This window comes from Felis catus, chromosome D1, assembly GCF_018350175.1.
Source record: "Felis catus isolate Fca126 chromosome D1, F.catus_Fca126_mat1.0, whole genome shotgun sequence".
In the NCBI taxonomy this organism is placed as follows: domain Eukaryota; kingdom Metazoa; phylum Chordata; class Mammalia; order Carnivora; family Felidae; genus Felis; species Felis catus.
The window spans coordinates 74508808-74531835 of NC_058377.1; the positions used below are offsets into that span (position 1 = coordinate 74508808).

The 23028-nt window shown below is 42.3% G+C and overlaps 2 protein-coding genes and 1 long non-coding RNA gene across 19 annotated transcripts in view; 1 reads left to right on the forward strand and 2 right to left on the reverse strand.

Annotated features, from left to right (window-relative positions):
* UEVLD (UEV and lactate/malate dehyrogenase domains) overlaps positions 1 to 4076 on the reverse strand; it is a 51756-nt gene extending 47680 nt beyond the window's left edge. For 4 of the 6 annotated variants that reach the window (XM_019812159.3, XM_003993044.5, XM_019812158.3 and 1 more), the window contains exon 1: positions 3943 to 4076. In XM_019812159.3, the coding sequence (XP_019667718.3) occupies positions 3943 to 3990 (48 nt within the window). In that variant the 5' untranslated portion in view covers positions 3991 to 4076. Of the gene's footprint in view, positions 1 to 3215; positions 3461 to 3505; positions 3660 to 3942 lie in introns of those variants that run through there. The other 2 variants (XM_019812156.3, XM_045039050.1) reach the window with 2 other exon arrangements.
* LOC109492042 lies at positions 1 to 21586 on the forward strand. 10 transcript variants are annotated; one of them, XR_006586431.1, is made up of 7 exons: positions 1 to 11; positions 4120 to 4514; positions 6112 to 6258; positions 13707 to 13925; positions 14333 to 14425; positions 16202 to 16239; positions 16881 to 16992. It is a non-coding gene; the product is annotated as an uncharacterized LOC109492042 (long non-coding RNA). The 10 variants fall into 10 exon arrangements; XR_006586434.1 differs by lacking the exon at positions 1 to 11 and adding an exon at positions 18207 to 21586 and having other exon boundaries at positions 4378 to 4514; positions 16881 to 16978; XR_002145755.3 differs by lacking the exon at positions 1 to 11 and having other exon boundaries at positions 4174 to 4312.
* SPTY2D1 (SPT2 chromatin protein domain containing 1) overlaps positions 18922 to 23028 on the reverse strand; it is a 21474-nt gene continuing 17367 nt past the window's right edge. For all 3 annotated transcript variants that reach the window (XM_023239638.2, XM_023239636.2, XM_023239635.2), the window contains one exon: positions 18922 to 22003. In XM_023239638.2, coding sequence (XP_023095406.2) covers positions 21910 to 22003 — 94 coding nt within the window. In that variant the 3' untranslated portion in view covers positions 18922 to 21909. The remainder of the gene's footprint in view (positions 22004 to 23028) is intronic.

Sequence of the window (23028 nt, forward strand, 5' to 3'; positions counted from 1 at the left end):
ACTTGTGCTCTGTCTCCCTCTGTCTCTCAAAAATAAATAAACATTAAAAAAAATTAAAAAAAAAAACAAAACTAAGAAGTGATCAGTATTAATTACAACAGGGTGAAATGAGTTCCAGATTCAGGGTCCCTGACTCAGCATAAACAAAAGTGAATGAAATCATCCCACCAATGTACAGAAGGCTGCACTGCTGTCAGCTGAAATATTCATTATGAATGAAAACAATTTTGTTTTGTTTCCTACTTAAAATTATAAGCTGTTTTCTAGATCTTTAATGTCCCATGAGAATGTAATTATTAATGGCATACACACCATAATTGATTTAATTGCAAAACTGTTATAAAAGTGTGTCAAAAGAGGGCAAAAACACTCTTCCTTAGGGACTGAATACCCAAATGTCACTAGTATAGTCAAATATGTGATTTGCCCTAAAAAAAATTTTTTTAATGTTTATTTTTGAGAGAGAGAGAGAGAGAGAGAGAGAGAGAAAGAGGAACAGAGAGAGAGACACAGAATCTAAAGCAGGCTCCAGGCTCTGAGCTGTCAGCACAGAGCCCGCCTGACACGGGGCTCGAACTCACAAAACCGAGGGGGTTCGTGACCTGAGCTGAAGTTGGACACTTAACCGACTGAGCCACCCAGTTGCCCCTGATTTGCCTTTTTGACACCTAAAAAGACAGATCTATTTTGTTTGTCCTAAAATTTTTTCTTCACATCATTTTCACTATATATGAAACAGAATATCTTCTTATTATAATATTAAGACACACATTCCATTACTGTTCCTATTAACACCGAAGGGAAGTCTGCCTAACATTCTCTAAGGAAATGTGCCTCAGACAATCCCATGTGCTTAAAGGGTGGAGGCATGCCACTAAAGAGGAAAATTGGCCTGTGAGATTCGAAAGCTAAAATAATTATACTGTCATAAAAGTCAGTAACACTGAGAAAATTGAGAAGTTACGAAAATTTTAGCTTTATCTACTATACTACAGTATTTTTATTTCGTACACTTATATTTATGAAAAGTACGTAAGCGTATTCTTATATGACCTATGTTCAAATGTAGGACACATTGAGGAATATTTCGTGGCATCATGTCATTAAAAAAATGTTAACAGGACGCGCCTGGGTGGCTCAGTTGGTTAAGCCTCCAACTCTATTTCAGCTCAGGTCATGGTCTCATGCTTCACGGGTTTGAGCCCCACGTCTGGCTCTGCATTGACAGTGTGGAGCCTGCTTGTGATTCTCTTTCTCCCTTTCTCTCTGCTCCTCCTGTTAGCTCTCTCTCCCAAAATTAAAAACAAAAACATGAAAAAAAAATTGTTAACAGGAAGGTATCTTACAGATCAAGTTCAACTTCCTGTTCTACGAGTGAGCAGAGCAAATCTAGGTTAAGTTACCTGTCCAAGGTAACCCAACGAGGGATGTGGGAAATACGAATTAGGGAACCAGATAATCTTTCTAAACTTAATATCTAAAACAAATTAAAGGATATATACACATGTGTGTATGTGTATATATGTGTATATATATATATATATATAAATACACACATACACAAACATATACACTAATTGTGAAGAATGAACAGCATGCCCCAACTCACTCACATGTGATTTAGAATAGTAACACCTAACAAAACTTTCTGCTATGATGGAAAAGATCTATGTGTGACAGGTCTAATAGAGTAGCCACCAGCCACATGTGGCTAACTGACAAAATGTGGCTGGTGTGACTGAGAAACTCAATTTTTAATTTTAGCTAGTTTTGACAAATAGCCACTTGTGGCTCCTGGATACCATACTGGACAGCACAGACCTCTCCAACACCATTACATCTGTCTGAGTACTCCTCTCAACCACTCAACTGCCTCCCCTGAATTGTATATTCACTTTCCTCTGCTTTTGTCCTCTGGTTTTATCATGCATGTGCGTGCATCCCTAAACAACACATTATTTAGTATTCATATTTATTGTTTAGTTTTTAATTTTGTTGGCTTCATCAAAACATAATTTTGCATATACCCTCCAATTTTTTTTCACTCAACATCATGTCTCTAAGATTCATTTGTATTGTTGCCATGTTGTAGCTCAGTCATTTTCATTGCCACATAGTAGTGTTTTCCATTGTGTGGATATACAACAAATTATCCTTCCTTCTGTTAATGTACGTTTGGGTTGTTTCTGTAGTTATGAATAATTATGCAGGTATCTGTTGCTTCATACACTATGAATTCTCTATGGGAGCCACCTAGAGGTAGAGGGGATACAAAACCCACATAATCAAATTAACAAGACCCAATTGTTCTTCAAAATGGTTAAATAACCATTTAACCACCAGCAGTGTGGCTGAGGCAAGTGCATCCCCCAAATCATCTAAATTATCTTAATCTAATGAGGGAAAAATTATGAAGTTCTTTTTCTACTCTCAACTTTAACAGTTCTTCCCACTGAACAATAAATACATCATGCTCCCCTCCTTAAAAAACTTGAGAGAGTGGTTCTCTGAGGAGGAGACACAAAGGGTGTAATCGTAAGCATGATGATACTTCTCTTCCTACAAGATGATACATCTGCACCTGTCACAGTAGATAAAATCATTCAAGTCAATTAAATAAACATTTCTACTCATGAGGCTTCACAACCCCGCACAGATGTACAAACTGCCCCAACTAAGTCAAATCCAACAAAATGGCATACATGTATGGTTTCTGCACGGGGAAGTTTTAAGGAAGAATTAAGAATCACTTAACCAGAAAGCTGGATACGAGAAAGAATGAAATCTTGCCATTTGCAGCAATGTGGATGGAACTGAAGGGGTATTATGCTAAGTGAAATAAGTCAGAGAAAGATATCATGTGTTTTTACTCAAATGTGGATCTTGAGAAACTTAACAGAAGACTGTGGGTGAAGGCAAGGGGAAAAAATAGTTACAGAGAGGGAGGGAGGCAAACCATAAGAGACCCTTAAATACAGAGAACAAACTAAGCGTTTATGGAGGGGCAGGGGAGAGGGGAAAGTGGGTGGGTGATGGGCATTGAGGAGGAGGAGGGCACTTGTTGGGAAGAGCACAGGGTGTTGTATGGAAGCCAATTTGACAACAACTTATATAAAAAAAAAAAAGAAGAAAGAAAGAAACTGGTGAAAAGGGGGTTGCCTCAGAATATACACTGGTGGGAAGCCAAAGAAACTGGACCAAGAGCCTGGACTAACCTGGAAACTGGAGCTAGTCATGCCCTAGAAACGTAGGTTAGACTTCTGGGTCAGGCCTCCCGCTCAACCCTTCAAACATTAAGAGGATCTCTGCTGGGCCTTCAAGCCCTGTCTCCATTCCTGTATCTACTCAAGTCTTTCATTCAGTGCACAGTTATTTAGAAGCCCCTCCTCCGGCCAGGCACAGTGCTAGGGAAGGGCAACAGCACCCTCTCTGCCGTCAGAGTTCACCGCATGAGTAAATAAATAATTGTAAATAAGTAATTATTCCACAATGTGATAATCCATACTTCTGAAAGCAAGCGGAGCGAAGGGCGTCATTCCATCTTGCAGGGAGTGACATCTGAGCTGAGTCTCAGAAGGGAAGAATGCAAAGCAAAAAAAAAAAAAAGGGAGGGGGGCAGGCCATTTCAACATAGAGAAAGGCGTGGTTAAAGGCACAGGCGAGTGCTGGGAGCTAAGTCGCCGAAACGCTGGTGGCGTGAGAACTCACACCGCGTGGAGGGCAGGGGTTTCGGAGTCGTGGGCGGAGCCACAGCCCCGACCCGAGGGATGTAGGGCTCCCGAGGGAGAAGCCCGCGGCCTCCCAGGGACCACTCCCCAGAGCCGGCTTCTGGCCAGCCCGCCTCCGCTCCAATCGCCGCGACTAGTCTGGGAACCCCCACGAGGAGATAGCTCAGCCCCGACACCCCGGACCCTGAGACCCGGTCCGGCGGGCTGCCTGCACCTTGCCCAGGAGCCGCCTGAGACTCTCGCAGTCGAACTCCATCTCCATCCACGTCCCGGACCCAGGTTGCGCGACCCAGCCCGTGGATCTCCTTCCGTGCCGGTTCCCGGACGGAGGCCGCCGAGGTCCAAGCCTCCCAGAGCTGTCCAAGGCCACGCCCCTTCCCAGGCTCGAAAGTCCGCCCGCGTCCAACGCCCAGGCTCAGCGGCCGCTCCGCCCCGGGAGTCGAACCAGCGCCCCAGCGTGGACCCGGAGCGCCGTCGGAAAGGCGTTAGCGCCCAGGGGGTCACAACCCAGCTTGCTGGAAGGAAACTTGGGGACATCTGTAAGGAGAGGAATAGGAAAGACCCGAGGAGAAGCAGTAAAGGAGGTAGAAGCAACTCGCGCTGTTTTGGAGGAGTTTCTAGAAGGGTGTGTTAAATTCAGCAGAGTATTGAGAAAGATCAAGACCAAAAATTGTAGTTAGATTTAGGAAGGAGGAGGTAACGGAACTTCAAAAGCAAAATTTCGGGGAGCTAGAAAGGGAAAATGGAGTCAGGAGGAGCCTTGTCGAAAAACTGGAAGATGTGAAGGTTGGTGCAGCATGCGGGGAGGAGTTGCCTTTTTTTTTTTTTTTTTTTTTTTTTTTTTTTTTAAGGTGGGGCGCCATAACTGTTGGTGGGAGAGAGAGAGGAAAAAGCTAGGTCAGAAAGAGTTTGAGAACAAGAGAGGGGGTGTATACAGAGAGAGGGCGAAGAGATGCAATTTGTTGGCTTTGTCTGGTGTCCTTGGTTTGTGAATTACTTTCCTGCATTATCCCTGTCTTGAGCCACTGAGCTTAAAAAGTCTCAGAAGATAGGTACTGAAACTGTCAGAAGGGTGTGTAAGCAGGAGGGTGACTGTATTTACAGGAAGAGCCAAAGGCTGGAATGCTGGGACTCAATTAGGAGAATAAAGTAGAGTCTGGGCAGTGTATTTATTCATTCACCAAACTTTTGCTCAGCATTGACAACTTGCTAGATATTTTTCTGGGTCCTAGGATACAGCAGTGAATAAAATAGACAAAAATATCACCTGTCCTAAGGCTGTCATTCTTTTATTAAGAGGAGAGCAAAACTACATATAATAAGTAAATTAGATTGTATGCTGCAAGGTAATCAAGTGTGGGGAAAGGCAGGGTAAGGAGATCAGAGTAGTCTCCTTGAGAGGTGAGAGAGTAGGTGTTCTATATTAGAGGGCATTCAGTTCAAAGCAAGGTCCTAAGACAGGCTTCAGTTCAAAACAGCAAGGGGGCCAGTGTGGCTGGAGTAGAATGAAGTAAGAGGTGAGGAAACGGTAGTAGGCTAAGTCAGAGAAATAAGGGGGAAGCCACAGATGGTTTAGGGAAGTGATTCTTACAGTGTGGCCCCCAGACTCAGCCTCAGCATCACCTGGAACTTGCTAGAAAGATTCTAAGACCCCATCCCCAGACTTAGAGAATCAGAAACTCTAGGGGGAAGGGGGATTCAAGCAATTATTTTTGACAAACCTGGGTGATTCTAATGCATGGTGAAGTCTGAGAACCACTTTGGTGCCTTTGTAGACATTTGTGACTCTGTCTTGTCACTGCCCTCCAGCCAGAGCCCATCGAACACACCCACACTTAAACAGGTTGGGCTGATTATTCCTTGCAGTGAGGGCGCAGATGCTGTGGAAAACCATCGGGACTGTTCAGTAAGGCTGTGTTAGAGGGACCTATCGTAGGATTGGGGCTTCCGGTGACTTGGGAGAGGGTTTAATGAAGTGACCCTTCACTTTGGATTGGGTGCTATCAAAGCAGAGACAATTCTGTGATTGGATATCTCCGTAAATATAAGATGGGCAAATTGGAGCAAGGCTAAAGCAGTAATTGGTAAAGAAGTAGCAGTTACTCACTAGCAGACAGAAGAGGATGTTTGGTATTACATGGGCCGCACAATGACCTTGATTTGTCTCTGCTTAGACAGAATTATGAAGTGGTCTTATTTTGTCTCATTTTATCATGGTCTGAGTGACCCTCTCCGATGTTTGTGTTCTGTGAGATTGTTTCATCCATCAGGAGAATAACAACGTAGCTGTGAGTGCCAGGTCAGCTTCTAGTTAACACTGAGAGCTTTCCTAGATGAGTCAGACCAGTTCCCAGATGTCAGGGGTTAGTTTTTTCTTTCTTAGGCTCTTACCCTGAGAGAAAAAGGAGGATTTTGAACAGAGAAGTGATGTGATCTAAGTTTTAAAAGAATAAGTCTGACTGCTGCATTGTGAAGAGACCGTATGTGGGGCAAGAGAGGAAGCCAGGAGACCATAGGAGGTGAGAAAAAGGTAAGAAGATGGAAAGATAAGAGGCCTGTAAGAGCAGTTCGGGCAGATCTAACAAACCTCGGAAACAATAGGGCTTCCAGGGCCTCTCGGATCTAACAGATCTTGTCAGAAATCCATTAATCAAGGATTAGAAGTGAGTTTTGAGCAACGTTCTTCTTTTTATAAAGGAACCTTTTATGGAAGACACCTTCCATCCAAACAGCTAATTCTCTTCTGGTTTAGTCACTATGAATGACTTATAGACACTGTGAGCACTTTATGCCAGTGTGTGTGTGTGTGTGTGTGTGTGTGTGTGTGTGTGTGTGTGTGTGTGAAGCCATCATTTCCTGTGTGGAAGGTACATCGCTAAGAGTTTTCTGTGCTTTATCAAAGTCAATCTTCACAAAGCTCTATGACCTAGATAGAATCATCTCATTTCTACCAGTGAGGAAACTGAGGTTTAGTGTTGTGTTACCTATTTCCCTGTTTCTGAGATCCTGTTGAGTAAGAGATGTATTGACAATGTTTTAGGAGAGAAAAGATTACAAAATTAAATATAAATACCCATTTTAACACTTATACCTATTTGAAAAGAGCTAAAATGTGAAAAAGAATGCCCCTTAAAAGAGAGGATATATGGTATAATTGGCTCCATTTTACAGTCAGGGAAACCAAGACTCAGGTGAAATTATTGCAGAAGGTGGTGTCAGAGATCATGTCCCTAATCTGTGCATTTTGCTGCTTCTCTGTGTGTAAAACTGTGATGAAATTTTGTGATTAGTAATCTCTAGCGAGCTAGAATTCTGTACCTATTGGTACTCAGTCATAAGAGGAAGATTGGGTAGTGCAAACATTGGCTGACTTCTGATAGGACCCCCCCACACACACACCCAGAAATTGTCACTGTTAGGTCCTGTGACCTAACCAGGCTGAAACTCAACTTTTCCCCAAGCACATTGTATCTTCCTTGCTTTGTGCCTTAATGCCTGCCTGGGATATTTTATCATACCCAACTAATTCTGTCTCCTCCCGGCTTCCTATCCCCAAAGACTGTAAGATCCTGGCAGATAGCTGTCAAATCTCACTTATCTCTGTATTCCCAGTGCCTGGTATGCCTGAACGTATGCATACCTTCAGTCTTCTAATGTTTGGTAAGTTTGCTGAATGAATGAAAGTATAGGGTGACCACAGCCATAGGGAGAAGGTGTTATAGTGAACTAGTTCTCAGCCTTATTTGAGTTGCAGCCTTAAAAAAAAATCTGTTGAAAGATACAGACTTGTCCCAGAAAAATGTGAATGCCAACATAAGCGATCCATTTTGTGCTCAATTTCAGGAATGTTCATGGATGCACTGAAGCCCATCCCTGGACACTAGTTTAAGAAAATGTAGTTGGTGGGAGCATAATTTGCCACAAACTTTGGGCAAAGCAATGTGACCTACCTTTGACTCTATAACTTGACGTTTGGAAATTTGTCTTAGGGGGAAAAAAGTACACAAGATGCACGTACAAAAATGTTAATTATATTAAAAGGGTAAAAAAGACCCCCAAACTAAGAAATGGGAAAAGTGTATATTCTGCATCTTTGTTTGCAGCTTGAGAAAAATCACAAGAATGGCTTGTTTAAAATTAGATTTTTTTTTTCTTGGTGCTCTGCTTCAGATCTCTATTTATAATCCTTTGCTTTCATAGTTATTAGTCCTATCAGACATACTGTTCAGGGATGAACTGGTATTCCAAATACCAGACACATGTATCCTTATCATTTACTTCAGTTTCCCCCCTTTTTAAAATTGTGATACATACACATAACGGTTGATTTACTATCTTAACCATTTTAAAGTATACAGTTCAATGGTATTAAATACATTCATAATGTTGCCCGGCCATGACTCCTGTACATGTCCATAATACTTTTTATCTTCTAGAACTGAAACTCCATATCCATTAAATAATATCTTCGTATTCTTCCCTCCCCTCAGCCCCTGGAAAGACCATTCTATTTTCTGTCTCTGTGATTTTGACTTCTCTAAGTACCTCACTAATGGAATAGAATAAACAGCCTAGAAAAAAAATCCGTGCCTATGTGGTCAAATGATTTTTGACAAGAGTGCCAAGACCGTTCAATGGGGGAAAGGACAGTCTTTTCAACAAATGGTGCTGGGAAAACTGGATAACCATGTACAAGAATGAATTGGACCCTTATTTGGGGCACCTGAGGGACTCAGTCAGTTACGTGTCCAAGTCTTGATTTCGGCTCAGGTCATGATCTCACAGTCATGAGATTGAGCCCTGCATTAGGCTCTGTGCTGAGCATGGAACTTGCTTGGGATTCTCTCTCTTTCTCTCAAAGTAAACAAACCTTAAAAAAAAAAAAAAAGAATGAATTGGACCCTTATCTCACACCGTATACAAAAATGAACTCAAAATGGATCAAAGACCTAAGTGTAACACCTAAAACAACGAAACTCTTAGAAGAAAACATAGGGAAAAAAACTTAATGACTTGGGATTTGGCAGTGATTTCTTGGCTATTGACACCAAAGGCAGAGGCAACAAAAGAAAAAAATAGGCAACTTGGACCTCATGAAAAATTTGTAAAACGGGTGCATCAAAAGCCAGTATCCTTTACTTAGATGCATGGAGTTTTTGTTGTTCTTTGACCTACAGCGTAATGTTGCATCTTGGGCGATCCTTCCACAGACATCTTCCATCTTTTTATGGCCCTGTTTTCATGACCTTAAGAAAAGAAGTTGTCATATTTCTTTCCTAAACTAGTTCCTTTCTTGTAAGGATTTTATATATCCTCTCTGTTTTCATACCCTATCTGACCTGGAACACCCTTTTTGTTATCTTCTTGCTGCCTTACTGGTTAACAAGTAAAAAAAAACCGCAGCGCTCAAAAGAAACTGTCAAAGGAGTTTTGTTTGGCAATCACAGCATTGTTTACGGTGGTAAAAAAATTGGAGAAAACCTAGATGTACATTGTGTCAGTTATGAATTTATCACCCTTCAGCTCCAAGTTCACCATTCACTGCTTGCTCTTCTCTAGTGGAGCTGGACCTTGTAAATATTTGTTCCTTGCTCGTGGGCGTGATGCTAAGTTTTATCAATAGAGGGCCTTGGGGAGATACTGTAGGAGGAAGAAACTTCTCTTCCTGGTTCCAGCGTGCTTTTGTTCTTGTGCTGTGTGGCTGCCAGCGGCACATGGGGGGTACCCAGTGGTGCTCACCCCTGTTGAGTTTCAGTGGCCTCTCTGTGGGCTGTTTTCCGTTGAGTTTCAGTGGTACCCCTGCCACTAAAACAGTTTGCCATTGAGGTCCACCACCAGCACCCCACAGGGTGGCTTCCTGGTGTATTCTCCTGGCAGAGCCAGAGGCTAGATTCTCAGCAGGGATCCGCAAACCTCCCAGAACCCCCTCTGGAGACTCCCGGCAAATTCCATCAGCATCTAGGGTCGTTCTCTAATTGTTAGGTCTGGCCTGCAGTTGACTGGATGTCTCCACCACCCAGTTAGTCCTGGCCACCACATATTCAACAAGTTTTGGATCTCCGCCCTGGAGGTGAGGGACTCTTCCAAGTTTGTTTCTTTCTTGGGTGCTTTGCCTCAGCCCTAGACGTGGTGGCTGCTCCTTAGATACACTATTTCTGTATTATGGGGAGCTTTCTACCTTTTCCTTAGTTAATAATTCTATTAAGCTTTCTCTGTGGAAATTGCTGTGTAGTTTCTGTCTCTTGACCGATCTATTCATCGTTAGGAGAAAGAGGAAGTAAGTGTGGAGTATTAGGTAAGAATTAAAAAAGGATAAGTTAGATTTCTGCCTCAGCCTAGAAAGGACCAACTGCTAAGGGAGTTGCCTTCTCTCCACAAACAAGTAGAAAACTGCACAAAACCTATGAAACAATTGTCTTCAGATCTTGCATAAGAAGCAGCAGCATGTGAACTTTGAAAGACAAGAAATAAAGGAGATGGGCCTTAAAATTGCCCCCGCCTACTGCCTGGAAGCAGTTTTCAGACTGCGGCATGGTGGGGTCACCTGAACCGAGACTAGTCTTGCTGAGTTGTAAAGAAAGACAGCAGGGTACACAGGAGGCCAGAGTGCCAGGAATTTGCAGGATGGAGTCCTGAGAAGGAGTTCCACAGAGAGAGAACTCTGGAGATCTCCGTAGGGGTCCTTGTGAGTCTTTGGCTGAGTTGGTGCGTAGATGGGCTCAAACTCCATGAGGCAGGATAAGAACGGCCCAGAAACAGCAGGCCAAGCACTTCTGGGAGCTCCCAAAGGTGCTAGGAGTTGTGGAAAATTCCACAGCATCAGAGAACGCTCAGTGGGCATTAGAGGGGCGGTAGAGGGCATTAGAGGGGAGGGTAGAATTAGCTCATTCGTGGGGATAATTACCTCCAGAGCAAAAGCTGCCTTTTGTCCACCATAACGAAGCTTAAAACAAGCCCCAGAAGAATCAAACTGATCCCAAGCATCCCAGAAGAAAGTCCCACACTACTGAAAGGAATATAACGAAGTCCAGCACATAGCCCTGTGAAATTCACCATGTTGAACATGCAACCAAAAGTCGCCAGGCATTCAAAGAAGCAGGAAAGTATCATCCATAACGAAAGGAGAAAAACCAACCATCGAAACAACCCCAGAAATGACAGAGATGATAGATGTGCACATGGAGTCCCTAAAATGTTTATTATCAATCTTATAAAAATGCTCAAGGATGCAAAGGGAAATGTGAGCATGATGTGGAGAAAAATGGAAGAACTTTTATTTTATTAAAAATTTTTTTTTAACATTTGTTTATTTTTGAGAGACAGAGGCAGAGCACGAGAGGGAGAGAGGCAGAGAGAGGGACACACACGCACAGAATCTGAAGCAGGCTCCAGGCTGAGCTGTCAACACAGAGCCCAACGTGGGGCTCAAACCCACGAACCGCAAGATCATGACCTGAGCCGAAGCTGGATGCTCAACCGACTGAGGCACCCGGGTGCCCCAACGAAAGAACTTTTAAAAAGACACACATTGAACTTGAGGAGATGAAAATTACAACCCCAGGTGAACAATGCATCATATGGGATTCACAGAAGATTAAGACACTATAGGGGAAAAACGAGTGAACTTGAAAAAGACAGCAGTGGAAACTATCCAAAATGAAACACAAGGAGAAACAAAGACTCAAAAATGAACAGAGTAGCAGCAAGCCGTGGGACATGTTTGTCCTGGTTACTGGTCTCCTAGACGTGTTACTGGTCTCCTAGACGTGTTACTGGTCTCCTAGACGTGTACGGGAGGTCATGGAGAAAGGGAGGCAGAAAAAGTATTTGAAGAAGTGTTAGCCGAATATTTTTCCAATTTGATGAAGACCATTAAACCCACAGTTCCAAGAAGCTCATCGAGCCCCAGACAGAAGAAACTTGCGGAAAATTACATAGTCACATCAAAGTGAAATTGCTGACAACTGGTGATAAAGGCTTTTTAACAGGCACTTACCATGTGATTCAAATACCCCTCCTGAGTATTTACCCTAGGGACGCATATGTTCGCCCAGAAAAAACTTCGCAAGTATTTATAACATCTCTATGCATAATAACCCCAAACTGGAGGCAACCCAAATATTCTTTGACAGGTAAATTGATGAATTGCTATGTCCAGGTAATGGAACATACGTTCATTCAGTAAAACAGGACAAACTACTGTACAACATGGATGAAGCTCCAGAGCATTATGTTCAGTGAAAGAAGCCAGTGAATGAGCTTATAATTCTCTTTACATGAAGTTCTGGAAAATGCAAAAGCAGATCAGTGGTTTCCAGGGGGCAGGGAGGTCAGGGGAAGGAGACTGATCGCAAAGGGGTACAGGGAGCTTGTGGAGATGATTGAAATTTTTTCTCTCTTGATTGTGGTGGTAGTTACAAGATTGACACATTTTTCAAAACTCATCAACTACACACTAGAAAGGAATGCATGTTATCATATGTGATTTATACCTCAATAAAGCTTATTATTTAAAAAAAAAAAGGATGTGTTTAGATTTTTTTTTTTTTGTTTTTATCCATTGACTCAAGAGCCTGTCCATGATGTATTATTGTGAACAGGAGAAAAGCAAGTTGCGCGGTAGCATAGGTAGTTTGATCACCTTTGATAAAGCAACGCTGAACAAAACCCCTCTATATCCCTCTACGTGTGTACTGATGTTTGCAAGCTGATGGAAGATTCTTTGCCAGAAGGGTACACACCAGGCTTGGTTACATGATGGGGATGGGAATTGAGGGGGGAAAATGGGGAGGTTGTTAAATTTTTCTTCTATGTCTTTTGGGTGGTTCCATGTTTTACAATGAGCACCTGTTATTTTCATATTTAAAAAAAGTATTGAGAATAAAGAGGATATCAAAATAATAAATAGAGAGGTGTGTCTGTAGGAAGAATTCTGGTGGAGAGAAGGGTCCATTGTGACAGTACAGGGAGGTCAAAGGGATGAAGGTGAGGTCATTAGACTGGGACAAAAAGATCTTTTGTAACTGCTGAGAGCATCTAAGTAGTGGTGAGGGGGCCAGAAGTCATAATGTGATATATGGAGGAAAGTTGGAGATTGGGAAGAAAGGCTCTGAGTGTGGGCCATTGTTTAAAAAGTTTGGTCATAGGGGCGCCTGGGTGGCGCAGTCGGTTGAGCGTCCGACTTCAGCCAGGTCATGATCTCGCGGTCCGTGAGTTCGAGCCCCGCGTCAGGCTCTGGGCTGATGGCTCGGAGCCTGGAGCCTGTTTCCGATTCTGTGTCTCCCTCTCTCTCTGCCCCTCCCCGGTTCATGCTCTGTCTCTCTCTGTCCCAAAAATAAATAAAAAACGTTGAAAAAAAAATTAAAAAAAAAAAAAAAGTTTGGTCATAAAGGGAAATTAAAAAAACAGGTTAGGAAGGAACCACAGCATCGGTTGCAAGTTTTTGTGAGGGAAGGACAAGGATACTTGCGGCTTCTTGAAGGCCAAGAGAAGAGAACCAGCAGAGAGTTATTGACCAAAGGTACTGAAGAATGGTATAAAATGCTGGTGACAGAGCCCTTGAGATGATGAGGGCTTTGCAGGGACAGAAAGAAGAGATGTCTCACTTCCCTAGAATTCAGTTTATTCCCTTCACAGCTGTCATAGACCTAGGAACACACCCTGCCGAATCCCTGTCTGTAGTCTAAGGAGCCCAGCTTCCTAACAGATAGCTGGGCCCTGAGTCCTGGCTTTCACATGGAGCATCGGCTGTGTGACCTAGGCCAGTCACTTAGGCTCTCTACACTTCAGTCTTCTGATTAGTAAAATGGACTTGTTAATAATACCTACTTCCTGTTGTTGCTGTGAGGGAATACATACAAAAAGTTTAGTTCGCTACTCAACCACTGGTCTGGGGGCAATATCTCTGACATGTTATGAGTCTGGGCCATGTGACTAATGATGTCACAATGCCCTACTAGACTTCATCTTCTCCATTAGGGCGTTGCGGATCCTTTGGAGCCAAGGACTGGAACTGCCATGCAAGACCTCTACCAACTGAGGGTTTCATGAGCGCACTCCCTTGCCAAGATCTTGGTGAATAGTCTTTTACTGTGCAATTGTGTCTTAGACATTGTTTTACTTGTTATCATGATTGTGCTTGGCTGGATGCTTTTTGTTGGACTTGCATGTTACATGGGCACATTTCCAGAGTTCACGGTAAGTAATGACCCTGCCTGTGAATCCCTGGTAGTAGTCAGTCCTGGCTCTGACTCCACCTCCCAGCCAGGGTTTCTGACCAAATGGGAAAGACAGTTGAGGCCTCATCACTAATTAGAGGTCAGGGTGCAGTGGGAACAAAGTTGGCTTCCCAGGCTACTTCTCAACTCACTGGGATTATCTTTAAGTTCCACCCACCCCTTGGGTACATAACATTACTTATTTTAAATTTATAAGGGGTCTGCTGGAGAAAGTGGATTTCAGGCAAAGTAGATGAATGGTCGCCGGCTAGAAAGGGAAGGTGGGCATTGGTGGGACCTCCAACAGTCACAGTCACAGACAGAGGCAATTACCTGCTAGGCCAACAAGTAGAACCGCTTCTGCCTTTAAATTTCTTTCTGACTCAGCCTCCAACTCTGAAGTGGAAAGAGAAGTGGCCTGTTCAGGAGAGCAAGACACGACTGAGGAGCCTGGCTTTGGATGAAGAACCACAACTATGAGTGAGTGGTCAGGTCTGCTGGACTCAATTCCTCCCTTTCCAGAGAACATGGCAACCCCTTGAAATCTCAGTAGGAAGTTTATATTCCCCTGGGAAACAATAAACTGTAGAAAGGGAAGTGGGTTGAGATATGTGGTGGGGAAAGAGAATTCAGTGAGCACTGCTTTGGACAGCAGGCCAAGGCTCAAAGATTTGTTAAGCACATCTTACTGGTATTCTTTCCAAAGACTATTCCTGTCTATTAACTTATTTTCTCACAAACTCTGTAATAAGTCGGACCAGCGTTTTTAGCGCCCCTTTTGGCAGATCCCAAGACAGGTTCAAGTTCTAACTTTGCAACTCACTAGCTACGTGACCTTGGGAAAGTTTAATCCCTCTAAACCTCAGTTTCTTCACCTGTATAACGGAGATATCTCTGTATCTGTTTTTGTGAGGCCTGCATCTGGGAATTCATGTAAAGCATTTGATGCAAAGCATTTACTAAATGCCAACTTAACAACTAAGCAAAATAATGAACGGGTCCACAAAGATTTAGTGGTGACAGTAACCTCAACTATTTACCCAAGGCCATACAAATCAACTCCTTTGAGAAGCTGGGGTGCGAGCATAGTTCTCTGCACTTAACAGGCTCTTGCACTCGTTCCACTAGACCAGCCTGCCTTTAGGAGACAGGAATAGCAGTATCCTTTTCACAACCGTCTCCTGGCTTTCTTCCCTCCCACTCCCTTTCACTCAGATCTGGTTTTTCAAAGGTGTTCCCACTGTTAAAGAAACTTTACTCTGAGAGTCTTAGTAATGAACTGATAACAGGAGCAGATTTTCTGGGAAGCTACTCTGGAAAGCAGTGGTATCAAGTCCTAACCCCAGGTACGCTGAGAGCAGGGCATGAGGGTTTGTTTGTTTGTTTTTTTCCATCGGCCCCAGAATTTCCATGCAAGTGTTGACCCAGCTCGGTCAGATCATTGTTGGGGTGGGGACGTAGACGGAGGCCCTGGGCACTTGCTTAGCTGAGGCACTGCCACCCTGATCCTGACCAAGCCACTGGAAATGTTCTGTGCCTCGGGTTCTCCAGCTTTGAAATGAGCAGGACAGCCTAATGCCCTCTCTTCCCTTTCCAGGGAAGGGAACCCTACACGATGAGGGTTTAATTGTGACATTTCGCGAAATGTGAGATGTTCATTTGTTTGGTTTTTTGCGAATAGCCTAACGATAGTCTATAAAGTAATTGCTCGTAGCATACCTAGCCAATCCTCCCAATTAATCCAGGGTATTTTCTGTTTTGTTTTGTTTGCATGGCACTGCTTTTTGCATCTGATTGCATGAAAGCAACAGTTAATATTTTGACAGGTGATGAGTCAATAAAGTTCTGATGCCAGCTAGATCCTGACCGTGTAGAGTCACCAGAGAACAGGGCCCTTCTTTTAAGGGTTCTTTGGCCCCAACGCACCAGGCACCCTGGCCAGTTGTCCCATAGTTACTCACTCTGACGGGTCCCTCCAAGGTGACAGGAGCTGATGTCACAATTGGTGTCTGAGCTCTGCCCCCTAAAATGGCCATGGCCAGCCATTTCAGTTCACACTAGACCACGAAGCCCCTCAGCCAGGAGCTATCATGCTGGGCGATCTGCCATCCGGTCTGGAATGAAGACAGCCCAGCTCCCAGGACTCAAGGAATAGAGCGCCACACCTTTCAGAACCACCTGTTTTCCCCAGCACATCCCACCAGTGAGCAAGAAGCCCCACAATGATTGTTGTTTTATGGTTGCTTCTCATTGCAGGAACCATGTGGAAAGGATATAAGTATCCCCCAGGAGGGGTAAGTGTGCTTTCAACTTTGTTCTCTATTCCTCCTTTGAAATTTATTCCCCCAGATCCATGAGCTGAGCATCAAAATCCAACTTTAGAAACAAATCGTCTTTTCTTGATTAAGAAAGTGGTGGTAGCTTACCTGCCTCTATTGTTGCTCGCCGAGAGTTCCCTCTTTCACGTCTTTCTTTTATACATATTTTCCTAAGAGTCTTTACTCTTACATTTCTCAGTTTTATATAACCTGGAGGTAGAGAGGCAAAGACTCAGGCAATGCTGTCTGACATGGGTGACCTAGTCTTGTGCTCAGGGGCCATTTTGAGTGCTGGGGTCTTCAGTCCCATTTCTTAAATCAGCCCAGACCAGCAACCCACCCTTAACTCTTCTTCATCAAGTAAAGGGTGGTCTATCAAATGGTTCTGGTGCTAGAAATCTTCTCTCTTCCTGTTAGACCTTGGATATGTGTCCTTTCTCTGCCTCTTGTCCCCTCCCACATGGCTAAGCCCCTCTGGCAGTTGAGGTCAGAGACATTAAGAGACAGAATTGGACAGAACCACGTCTGCCTGTCTTTGGCAAGGAAGGCAATTACCTCAGCCGCACACTCTGGCAAACACTAGAGAAGGCCCACCTGACATACTTTTGTCCCCCCAGACCCCGGTGGAAGTAAGCAAAGATGATCCTGGTGAAGTCATGCAGCTCTGAAGCTCACCTGGCCTGCTGTAGAGTTCCTGTTGTTGGTTTCGCATAAAGTAATTGCACATTATTTTGTCACATTTTATGCAAAAAGTTACCGTACTTTTTAAGATGAAGAGCTGATATTCTGTTAGCTCAAAACAGGGAGATGGGGGAGGGTAGTTGGGTTAGACGAACGTGATTGGGTGCCTCTGTTTCAGTCTCTAAGACTGACATTAAGACTAAAATACCTAGTTCAACTTGCCCCCTATTCTGAATCCTTAGGGATAGAAATTCTCTAAAGCTCCTTTGACCTAGTTCCCGGGTGTAGTCTTCCTCCTGCATCCAGGGTCCAGGGTCAAAAAACGTTCAGAAAAGGCTAGAGATTGCAGCAACTTTAAGCTTATCTTTTGGAGATACTCCTCTGTGGCCTTTTCACAGCTGTTATCAACAACCTTCTGTGGCCTTTTCTCAGCTGTTACCAACAACCTTCTGTGGCCTTTTCACAGCTGTTATCAAGAACCGAAGGCTTACACTGTGTGGGGGAAGGGATGTCATTTTAATATGAGGTGCTAGATACTAAATTAAACATTATTTCTTATAAGCTTCTGAGCTGGGCACTAGCCTCATTGAACAAAATGTTACAAATGAAGTTGAGAGACTCAAGTATCTTACCAGCTGCACAGCTCTGGGTTGGAGTCAAGATCAAGATCCAGGCCTTCTCCTTGGCATGCTTTTATGTGCCAAGGAAAAGAGCCAAACAAGAGACTGGAATATCCAAGATCTTGGCTATCTCTTGGCTCAAGTGCCCCCTTCATTTGAATAGCCAAGAAGGTACCTGATGATTCTTTTAGCAGTGACCACTGCTAATACAGGGCAGCATGCATAGAAACAAAAGCTAAGTGCTCAGTCCTCAATATGATGCAGTTTGAGTTTGAGACCAAGTATGGAAACTTAAGACCCATGCAATTAATCTAGGTGTTTCAGCCCTAGGATATTCCTCATAAGCCCTCTCTAGGGGTGGTTTGGAATTTTCTGACCTTAACGGGGTTGGGGGGGGGGGGAGGGGGAAGAACCCAACAAGAACAAGCACTTCTAAAATAAACTGTATGGAATTTTTCCCATTCTGTGGCTACTTGGCGATGACTGATAGTTCCATCATTCAGAAGTGCATCCTTACCACCAAAGTAGATCTTTTTGATTATGTACATAACATTTTGTTGAGGACTATTTAGCACACATTTGCTAAACTATTTTTAAGTGGCCCTTTGCACTGAATGAATTGCCTTTTTTTTTTATGGAAAGAAAAGTGAATTCAAAATCCATTAGCAACACTGGAATCCTAAAACCAGGATACTATCTCTTATAAGGCTTCTTATATGACTTAGACTCAACACATCCCATTGAGCTAAGTGCCTACATTTTCTGGCTCCATGGCTATACCAACTTGCCTCTTGAATATCCCAAAGGACTCATCTTGTCAGTTGTTTCAAGCTCTTTTATTACAGGGGATCAGAACCTGTGCTCGTTTTCTTGACAAGAGGAACTATACACCCAGTTCTTCTTCCCTCTGGTTCCCTGAATATACCTGCAAACAGTTCTCCGGCCTTCAGAGTAGCTCTCTTAAGCTGGTGGGGTGCGGGGAGATGGGTCAGTTGTAGGGGTTGAGCAGAGGTCAATACGTCAGAGGGAATGAACAGGTGTGTGTGTGTATGTGTCTGTGAGAGTGTGTGTGTGTGTGTGTGTGTGTAAGGAAGCACACCCCATGTCAAGTCTGATGAGTCAGTCTACTGAGGTTTCTAGCTGGAAAAATGTTCAGGGTGATGAAAGAAGGAATATCTGAGTTTTGGTAAATAAATGCAAACCAGTGAAAATATCAATAAAATATTTTTAATGCCTACAATTTCTTTTATACATAAATTGCAAAACTTTCACCTGTATATGCAAAAGTAGATTCTCTTGCAGGTCAACAGCACCAGAAAACAAGCTAAACTATGTAAATGTTTTTTTTTTTTTTTTAAAACTTGATTTGTCCATTATGTAAAAGACATGATGGATTTAATAACTTCAAAGAAATCTATATCCCACTCTTAATCATACACTAAACACCTGAATATTTATTTTATCACATCCACTCACAAAATAAATAGTAGTCTAATATATTCAGCACATTGAAAATAAACCAACCAGTTTCTCTTCATATATTTATTCTCTTTCCAAACATGTTTTGGTCTCCTGCTATATCTCAGAAATGTACTAATAGCTGCTTTTAAGTTACAAAATACAAAACAGTAATTTCTTGGAGAAAATCTTGGGGTAACATTAAAAAAATGATATTTCGAGTTCCCATAGACTTTCTTTTTTGTTAACAGTCTTTGAACCTTCTCATGGCACACATGTAAGGCTGTCTGTGACATGTGGTACCCTGGCCTCCAAATGGACGTAATTGCATTTATAGTTTAGAGAAAATACAAAGACAAGTTTTTGAAAGTAGCCTTAAAAGAAGAGTGCCCCTTGCTTTGACATAGCAATATCAAAAGCAAGTGGGACTGTGCAATCAGAGCCATATGAGTTTTATGAAAACTACTTTCTTTTCACATCATCTGTTAGAGAATGCCACACCCATGATCATGTAACATTACAATCGTGAAATAACATTACTACATTCGTGAATTAACATTACCCAATAAAAGGCACATCTTCAGATAGTGAATTCATAAAATCTGAAAATCAAAACAGTAGAGGATACATTAAAAACCAAGCACTTAATTTGTAAACCTTTATAAAATAACAGCTTATTCCAGTTTCTTCAAAGGTTTGTGAGCTTTTTGTAAGAGCCGTCAGGAATTGCAGAACAAAACGGAAGACAGGATTTGGAAACAAGGCCAAGATTAAAAGACTTTCTCAGGACTTTCTTTTTAAATGAGCTACAGAAGTGCCCTTTTATAATGTTGATGCCGAGGAATAATATAATCAACATCTGTAGAAGAAATGCACTCAAAAGTGGTAGATGCCTAAGGACACGACCTGACTCTTCCTATGAAGTTCTAGAACTTTTATCTAGCACAGTGGTGCCTTTCTGTACAAATAACTGCACGTCGAGTAAAGTGCTAGTAAACGTTAAGCCACCAGAAATCTTTCAGCTATGATAAGCACTTGATTGTAATAGATTTTCAAAGAGTCTAAATGCTGAAAAAATATAGCCCAGAAAACAACTTTTGTAGGGGTGGGGCGGGAGGAAGCACAAAAGTGACAGCAAAGGAAATAATGTTCCAAACCTGTTTTATTACGTGGAACACCACACTACCCTTAAATCAATTTCACTGAAGATATTTTGAGATGGGTGAGAGGCAGTCAACAGGATTTTCTGCCAGTGTGACAATTCTATGTAGATCATTAGAGTGTTACTCCTGGTGATGAAGACCTCTTTCAGAGGATCCAGCTTCAAAGTTGAATGCTTGCACTTTCGAAATGTGAAACTCAATTCGAAATGAGTCAGAGTCTTAAGGGACTAGGTCAAATGGTTGTCCCATTAAGGGAGGTAACAACAGTAATGTATACCACCCAAACTTGGAGAATAAAGAAAGCTTTATGGATAAAAAGGAATACACCAAAACAACTTTTGGAACTGTTCTTCAAGCTTATGTCCCGCTGTCCCCAACCCTCCATATTTAGAATTAAGGACAAAGGCTCTCTAGCGTCGTCATATCTCATTTTCTGTTGCTGACTTTTCCTTGAGACTTGGCTTCTCTCCAGCCCGAACCTAGGTCAGCCTGATTGGAATTGCCTGGGTTTGAGGCTTAAGAGATCTCAAGTGTAAAAATAGGACTTGGAAAAAAGTGAGAATGAAGAAAGTTCCACAGCCCGGTAAAGCACCAGTAGCAGGGAACGTCCTTTTCTACCTGGGAAAAAAATCTCTTCACAGTGCATAGTTTGAAATAAAAGTGCAATATGGGCAAAAAGAGAAGGTGGTGCTCTCAATACACATGAATTTAGTTTTTGGCTTTTGGCATTAATTGCTAAAGAATTTAAGATAAAATGCAGTCGTTAACATCAAGAGGTACAGGGGCACCTTTTTCCAAAATATCTTTATAGAGAGGGAGGAGGGGAGTCTCACATGTCACTTCCTTATTTTTTAAACTATTACTCTTCCAAATCTAATGTTTGAATAAAATAAGCATTTTTCTTCAGTATAAAAATGACTTTTCTTAGATAAAAATCAATCAGCACAGTGACCTTGTCTATTTTACGCTAAAGCCAACGTAACAGTAAATTTGAAAGGAAAACCTGGAAACAGATTATTTTTAAACTAAATGGCATCACTTGTATTTTAACTGGAAAAAAAAAATTGTTAATTGCCTTACCACCTAGATTAGTGAATAAGAATGCTCGGCATCCAATCCATGAATAATGTAAAATACGATATAATTTATTCTACTTTTTACTTCAAAGTCACAGAGATGACATCCATACGATAATTATAGAGCCTACTCTACATTTTCAAGTTCTCAATCCAAACATATACATTAGGACAGGTCACTTTATTGCTGGCAACATTCATGGAAGGGCCAGGTTCCTCATTAAAAGACAAAGTTTGATTGGGAGCTGGGCAGTGCTCTACTCACACATCAGCAGAACATGAAGAGGCAATCCTTTTTTTTTTTTTTTTTTTCCTTTTCAAAATAGCAAAGGAACAATGTAAGATTGGCTGACAGTGAGCGGCCCCCGTTAGAGTGCATAGCTCATCAGGATCAAGGCGGGCACCTGTGAACAGTTAACTTCATAAGCACGCTCACTGGGCATTCTATCATCTGCATTAGGTTTAACCCTGGAAAGTATCTGAAAATACTTTATGCTCCAATGACAGCCTGCAAATAACAGTATGCATTCCTTCTCCTTGAGTACCCAAGTATAAATTAAAATCATAAAGGGGCTTCTTCATTCTGAAGGCAGGACCTCCTGGCAGCAGAGTGTCTCCAGAATTTCACAAAAATAATAAAAGCAGCAGCTAACGCTTCTTCAGCTTCTTAGCCTTTCGACGCTTCATTTCTTCTTCTTCACGTCTCATTTCCTCTAAGTCCTCCTGCATACCTAGTCTTAAACTGTCACACACACAAAAAGAAAAAAAAGCACTTGTCAATATACGTGACATTACCACCCTCTTTAAAAATTAAGAATGAAATTTCAACTGGGAGCTCATATGGAATGTGCTGAGGCATTAAAAACGCCTCAAGGCTTTACCACTGAAAACAAACTAGCAGGAATATTTTTTACTAGGAGCCTCGGCCACTGATTCAACTTCTAGCAGAAAAGAGACCTCACATAAAACCTCAACATAAAATACCTTAACATTCCCATTAAAGTAATAAAATATAAATTGTTTATCACAATGGCTTTTAGAAATAAAAGAAAATTTATTCAATAAATAACATTCTATTCTTATCCCTTCGCATCACTTTAGTTGGGTATTTTATGTAGTTACATGAAGGGAAGGTAAGAGGGAAGAGGTTTAATATTCTGGGTTGAGACTGAGGGGAATTATCTTACCAAGTTAACACTATAAACAAAGCAATCTCTTGTTACCCTACCCTAAGAACTTATCATGAATTTTATTATCAGGTAGCCAAATAGGAATTAGACAGAAAGAATTTCACATTCCTCATCAGGTCCCTATGGCCAGCAGTGGTACAGGTCAGCAAGACTGAGATGTGTTTGATGTAGAAAGGGAATTAAAGATGGGGAAAGAAAAACAAGGAACTTGTTACAATGGGATCAGAGGAGGCCTCCAGCACTGACTGTGTGCCTATATAGGTGAGGCACCGCACTAAGCAACTTGTATACTTAATGTGATACCTCAATGGGTAAAAAGAGTAAATTCTCATCTTACCCATGAGAAGACAGATTGAAAAAAAAAATTTTTTTAAGTTTATTTTTGAGAGAGAGAGAGCAGGGGAGGGAGAGGCAGAGAAAGAGGAGAGAGAGAATCCCAGGCAGGCTCCACAATGCCAGCACAGAGCTTCACGCAGGCCTTGAACCCATGAACCGTGAGACTATGACCTGAGCTGAAATCAAGAGTCGGATATTTAACTGACTGAGCCACCCAGGTGCCCCAAGAAGACAGATTTAG